The 7,034-nt window shown below is 35.4% G+C and overlaps 1 protein-coding gene across 1 annotated transcript; it reads right to left on the reverse strand.

The window, feature by feature from the left end:
• Positions 1-1,016: 1,016 nt before the first annotated feature.
• LOC112039098 (pentatricopeptide repeat-containing protein At4g14190, chloroplastic) lies at positions 1,017-3,194 on the reverse strand. Its single transcript, XM_024071945.2, has 2 exons — positions 2,738-3,194; positions 1,017-2,359 (listed from the first exon to the last, which is right to left on the reverse strand). The coding sequence occupies exons 1-2, from the start codon at positions 3,119-3,121 to the stop codon at positions 1,208-1,210; spliced, it is 1,536 nt and encodes a 511-aa protein (XP_023927713.1). The 5' UTR covers positions 3,122-3,194; the 3' UTR covers positions 1,017-1,207.
• Between the last annotated feature and the right edge of the window lie 3,840 nt (positions 3,195-7,034).

The following is a 7,034-nucleotide window of genomic DNA, read 5'->3' on the forward strand; positions in this document are numbered from 1 at the left end:
ACAACTAACCTAACCTTAACTGCGATCATAGGTGCTGATTCCCAATGTTATTTAATTTTTTCTATTTATTGTTCTCCTCACCACTCCCTTCTGGCCTGCTATCTTCCTCCAATCATCCTCTTTGAGATTGAAAGTAGTAAAGCATAAATACAATTAAAAAGCTTCTTTCAGAAGTGAGCAGTGAATTTTTCCAGGGGCGGTTCTCCCTTGAATCACTGGCATAACTTTTAGAAACAAAAGAGAGGGCTATCACATAGAGAAGCAGAAAGAACTTCTGATAATATTACATCCTGAAGGTAAAAGAAAAGGATTCCAAAGATCAAATTTGAAAGAAAAAGCTTAAGAACTATTAAAAAAAAAACATTTTATTTGTGATGTTTCCAATCACCTTTCCCTGAGTCCAGTCTCCTTTTCTTTAAAAGCCAAATTTTTTAGGGTAAAAAATCAATCTTACTCGCAGAGATGCATATCACCAATATATATACAAATATAAAAGTAATATCACCGACCATGTGATGCAGGACAGCCTAGGCTACACCACCTAAAGGTTGTTTGGAATCACCACCAATGTAAAAGCATTTTCATGAAGAACTCTTTGATTAATAATAATAGTGTGATTACAAATAAACCATCTGGAGCTTTTATAGAGCTTCCCAAAAAAAAAAGAGATAAAGATAACAACTATTCCTAGCTCAATTCAAACTACTAATCCAAACTTATATGAACTCAAGTCTCAAACTGAATAAATAAAAATTAATATTTAAAATAATCCAATGAAAGTTGGATGAAAATATAAAACAAAATTCTGTAATTATTTTGGCTGTACTCCCGCATCAAAATGCCACCGATCAATTTTATAACATAAGCAAAAATATTTTTTTCTGCTTCTTCGGAAAATTCTTACCTATGGGACAACATTAGTGACATAGGCAGCACAATTTCTCTCATCTGTAACATTACTAGCCAGTTACAATTACAGTGCCAAAAGCAAACTCAAGCACAAAGACATTGACAAATGAAGGAAAGAATTAATCCATTATGAAGTTTTCTCATGCTCCAAATAACATAAGTTGCAATAAAGTATTCTAGTCCATCAAGGAGAATATTATCAATTTATCATACAAAAAGCATGCCTCTTTCAGGTCTGATACCCAAAGAACTGCACTAACTCTGATAAAGGGATCAGCTAGCATACCTTGGTTTCATTCTACTGAGGCTTCCTTCCATTGTATTTTGAGACTAAATCAATGAGGTTATGATAAGTCCATGTTTTCTTTTCTCTAGCTTGAGTTTCAAGGGAGCAGTAGACCTCTTCACATTTTCTAAGGAAACTCCCCTTTCCAAATGCAGTTAGAACCAGAGGATCAGTTTTCATTTCCACAACACTATAAAGATGGCCCATCCTTCTCCATGTTTCAATAATCTCAGTTCCATCAAAACCAAAAGTAATTGCATCAAATAGAATTCCAATTGTGACCATATCAGGCTTCACATGATGGGGTGGCAATTGGGAGAGCAATGCTCTCAAACGCGTGAAGTCTTTCATTTTCAAATAAGCTAGCATGATAATATTTGCAACAGTTACATTCCAAGAAACTTTCGCTTCTTGCATCTCCTGAACAATGGAATACATACCTTTTCGGCTTAAAAGACAAGCATGAGAAAGGAGACGCAGACACCAAACAAGATCAGTTGCACCAAACCTTGATGAAACATTAAGTCCCAAGTCATCTAATCTTGAAAACATATAGTTATCAATATAAATTTCAGCCAATTTCCTTATCAAATCATCTTTTAAAGGGTTTTTTGAGTTCAAAACTCTTCTATAAACCTTTTCCATCTTATCCAAAATCCCAAATCTTGCATAAGCCTCAAGCATTGCAACTAAGGTAGTTGACTGTAAATCCATCTTCTTTGAAAGCATTGCTTGACACACTCTTTCCATTCTTTTGAGCAACCCAGCTCGTGAAAACTCTCGGATAAGCAAATTATAAGTAATGTGGTCAGGTGAACAACCATCCAATTCCATCTTCTTCACACAAATAGCTATTTCATCATACATTTTATATCTCCCATAAGCTTGAATCAACCCATCATAGGTATCAGTTTCCGGTGCCAAATTAGCATCTTTCATCCCATTAAGGTAAAATAAAGCATCATCAAAGTTTCCTTTTTTTGCAAAACCATGAATTATCACATTGTAAGATCCCAAAGAAGGTTTTAGACCATGTCTTTTCATCTCTTGAAATGCTGACAGCGCTTCTTCGAGCATACCCTCTTCACCTAACAGCCCAATTATCTTATCATAGTTGAATTCATTAATCCGCAATTTCTCAATGTTCTTCCACATATCAAACACCTATTCATATATTTCAAATTTCAATTAGAGATATGAACTACAAATCCCAAAATGAAGAATACCCCAGTTCTTGCATGGCTGCTGAGAAAATAAACGAAAAGAAAGAAAGATATAACATTTTAAAATCGAAATCCTTTATTAAGACCTTAGGAAACAAATTCTCACTTGGTTGAGCCTAATAAAATCATGGATTGAGTAATTTTTCACTGAATAATAAACAAACACAACGAAAATCATAGAACCCATTTTTTTTTTTCCCTTGTCTGCTTTCTCAAATACCAAAGATGAGATACATAAAATCAATAACCCTCAAAACCCCCAGTAGCGAAAATTTCTGAGTCAGTGTGTGTGTGTGAGAGAGAGAGAGAGAGAGCGAACCTGAAGAACTTCAAGAGATCTAGAGGCATGTATAAGAAATTTGATGACAGCCCAGAACTGGTCTTTAGTCCAATCCCCATAATCTGTGAGTATTTGTAGAGGGCATGAGTTGGTGTTGCTGAGCTTTTCAAGTAAGTCTCTAAGCCTCTGGTGCTCATTGTAATTGTACTTTTCAACAAGAAGGGAAGTGTGCCTTGTGTCATTTGAAGGTGGTGGTGGTGATGAGTAGTGTAGAGATGATAAACAAGTTTGATTTGTGACGAATGTGAATTTGGAGGATTGTTTTGTCAGTATGGTTTTAGGGAAGATGAGGGGACTGTTGTTACTTGAATCAGAATTGGGTCTCCATCTGAACGCTATTTTGCACTGAATATCAAGGGCCATGGTTACCAGCTATCATTGTCTCCCATATCTCAACCTCGTTTACTTCTTTTTTCGCTCTTTGCTTTGGGCCTTTGGCAACGTTTCTATTCATTTACTGATGACATTTTTAGGGTTTTTTTTGTTTTTTTTTGTTTTGTTTTTTTTTTGTTTTTTTTTTTTTTGAAAAATTTTTTTTTTTTTTAAATAAAATAAAATCCAAAGTAGTAAATATCTAGCTAGTATCAATATCAATAACAAATAGTTAATCCCCGGCAACGGCGCCAAAAACTTGTTCGCGTAAAATAATCTGCAAGCGCACAGAATCGTAACAAGTAGTAAAGTGTTTTTAGAAAACGAATGTCAAACCCACAGGGACTAACTATGTTATTGAATACCGAAATTTACTAAATTAAGTACTATTTGGAAAATTGAAAATAGATGGAACGTTCTACTATTTGAATTAAATTAAACTATTTAATTTAATGGTTTAGATCGGGTGTCGTCTCGCATGCAATATGTATATACAACACGGACAAGTGTGTTTTGTTACTGACTGGCAAATATGGACATATATACACACACAGACAAGTATGGGGCATGCGCAATGGGATTGGTAAAATGCCTGCGAAAGTTCTTCATAAGTATAACTTGATTTTTTAGGTCGGTTTTTAGACTCTAGAATCAAAGTATAGGTTAAAATTCACTTACTGGCCTTCGTTCCTCAGTCTACCACATTCCAGAAAAAAGATGATAAGAGTGGAATTTTGAAAGCATAGGTGGGATGTTAAAAGGTGTATAGCAGCGTGGGCCAATTTTATTGGGTGTTGTCCCACATGCAATATGTATAGACACACACGGACAACTGTGTTTTGTTAATGATTTCCAAATATGTATATATATAAACACAAAGACAGGTGTGGGGCATGGGAAATGGGACTAGTAACATGCTTCCAAAAGTGATAGATAAGTGCAATTTGATTTTTGATGTCGGTTTTTAGACTCTAGATTTAACCTTTAGCTTAAAATTAACTTACTGGTCCTCTTTTCTCACTCCACCACATTCCAGAAAACAGATGGTAAGAGTGGAATTTTGAAAGCAAAGGAGGGATGTAAAAAGGGTTATAGCGGTGTGGGCTTATCTTATCGGGTGTCGTCTCGCATGCAATATGTATATACAACACAGACAAGTGTGTTTTGTTAAAGATTAGCAAATATGTATATATATACACACAGAGACAAGTTTGGGGCACTGGAAATGGGACTGGTAAAATGCCTGCGAAAGTTATTGATAATTATAACTTGATTTTCGGGGTCAGTTTTCAGAATCTAGAATCAAAGTTTAGGTTAAAATTCACTTACTGGACCTCGTTCCTCACTCCACCACATTTTGCAAAAAAATATGATAAGACTGGAATTTTGAAAGCATAGGTGGGATGTGAAAAGGAGTATAGCGGTGTGGGCTTACCTTATTTTTTGTCGTCACGCATGCAATATATATATACACACACGGACAAGTGTGTTATGTTAATGACTGCCAAATATGTATATATATATATAAACACACAAACAAGTGCGGGGCACGGGAAATGGGACTATTAAAATGCCTGCGAAAGTTATTGATAAGTATAACTTGATTTTTGTGTTCAGTTTTTAGACCCTAGAATTAAAGTTTACGTTAAAATTCACTTACTGGCCTTCGTTCATCACTCGACCACAATTTGCTAAAAAAGACGATAAGACTGGAATTTTGAAAGCATAGGTGGGATGTTAAAAGTTGTATAGCAGTGTGGGCTTACCTTATTTTGTGTCCTCTCGCATGCAATATATATATATACACACACGGAGAAGTGTGTTATGTTAATGATTGCCAAATATGTATATATATATAAACACATAGACAAGTGTGGGGGAGGGGAAATGGGACTGGTAAAATGCCTGCGAAACTTATTGATAAGTATAACTTGATTTTTGAGGTCGGTTTTAAGACTCCAGAATTAACGTTTTACTTAAAATTCACTTACTGGTCCTCTTTTCTCACTCCACCACATCCCAGAAAAAAGGACGATAAAAGTGGAATTTTGAAAGCATAGGAAGGATGTAAAAAGGGTTATAGCGGTGTAGGCTTATCTTATCGGGTGTCGTCTCGCATGCGATATGTATATACAACACGGACAAGTGTGTTTTGTTAATTACTGGCAAATATGGATATATATACACACATAGACAAGTTTGGGGCATGGGAAATGGGATTGGTAAAATGCCTGCGAAAGTTCTTCATAAGTATAACTTGATTTTTGAGGTCGGTTTCTAGACTCTAGAGTCAAAGTGTAGGTTTAAATTCACTTACTGGCCTTCGTTCCTCACTCCACCACATTCCAGAAAAAAGATGATAAGAGTGGAATTTTGAAAGCATAGGTGGGATGTTAAAAGGTGTATAGTAGTGTGGGCCAATTTTATTGAGTGTTGTCCCTCATGCAATATGTATATACACACAGACAAGTGTGTTATGTTAATGATTTCCAAATATGTATATAAATAAACACAGAGACAGGTGTGGGGCATGGGAAATGGGACTTGTAACATGCTTCCAAAAGTGATAGATAAGTACAATTTGATTTTTGACGTCAGTTTTTAGACTCTATATTTAACGTTTAGCTTAAAATTCACTTACTGGTCCTTTTTTCTCACTCCACCACATTCCAGAAAAAAGATGATAAGAGTGGAATTTTGAAAGCAAAGGAGGGATGTAAAAAGGGTTATAGCGGTGTGGGCTTATCTTATCGGGTGTAGTCTCGCTTGCAATATGTATATACAACACAGACAAGTGTGTTTTGTTAATGATTAGCAAATATGTATATATATACACACACAAACAAGGTTGGGGCATGGGAAATGGGACTGGTAAAATGCCTACGAAAGTTATTGATAATTATAACTTGATTTTTGAGGTTGGTTTTCAGACTCTAGAATCAATGTTTAGGTTAAAATTCACTTACTGGCCCTCGTTCCTTACTACACCACATTTTGCAAAAAAAGATGATAAGACTGAAATTTTGAAAGCGTAGGTGGGATGTTAAAAGGAGTATAGCATTGTGGGCTTACCTTATTTTGTGTCCTCTCGCATGCAATATATATATATACACACATGGAGAAGTGTGTTACGTTAATCATTGCCAAATATGTATATATATATATATATATAAACATAGACAAGTGTGGGGCAGGGGAAATGGGACTGGTAAAATGCCTGCGAAACTTATTGATAAGTGTAACTTGATTTTTAAGGTCGGTTTTTAGACTCCAGAATTAACGTTTAACTTAAAATTCACTTACTGGTCCTCTTTTCTAACTGCACCACATTCCAAAAAAAAGACGATAAGAGTGAAATTTTGAAAGCATAGGAGGGATGTAAAAAGGGTTATAGCAGTGTGGGCTTATCTTATCGGGTGTCGTCTCACATGCAATATGTATATACAACACGGAGAAGTGTGTTTTGTTAATGACTTGCAAATATGGATATATATACACACAGACAAGTTTGAGGCATGGGAAATGGGATTGGTAAAATGCCAGCGAAAGTTCTTGATAACTATAACTTGATTTTTCAGGTTGGTTTTTAAACTCTAGAATCAAAGTCTAGGTTAAAATTCACTTACTGGCCTTTGTTCCTCACTCTGCCACATTCCAGAAAAAGATGATAATACTGGAATTTTGAAAGCATAGGTGGGATGTTAAAAGGTGTATAGCAGTCTGGGCCAAGTGTGTTATGTTAATGGTTTCCAAATATGTATATATATAAACACAAAGACAGGTGTGGGGCATGGGAAATGGGACTAGTAACGTGCTTCCAAAAGTGATAGATAAGTACAATTTGGTTTTTGACGTCGGTTTTTAGACTTTATATTTAATGTTTAGCATAAAATTCACTTACTGG

Source organism: Quercus suber, unplaced genomic scaffold (assembly GCF_002906115.3).
Source record: "Quercus suber isolate HL8 unplaced genomic scaffold, Cork oak 2.0 scaffold_410, whole genome shotgun sequence".
In the NCBI taxonomy this organism is placed as follows: Eukaryota; Viridiplantae; Streptophyta; class Magnoliopsida; order Fagales; family Fagaceae; genus Quercus; species Quercus suber.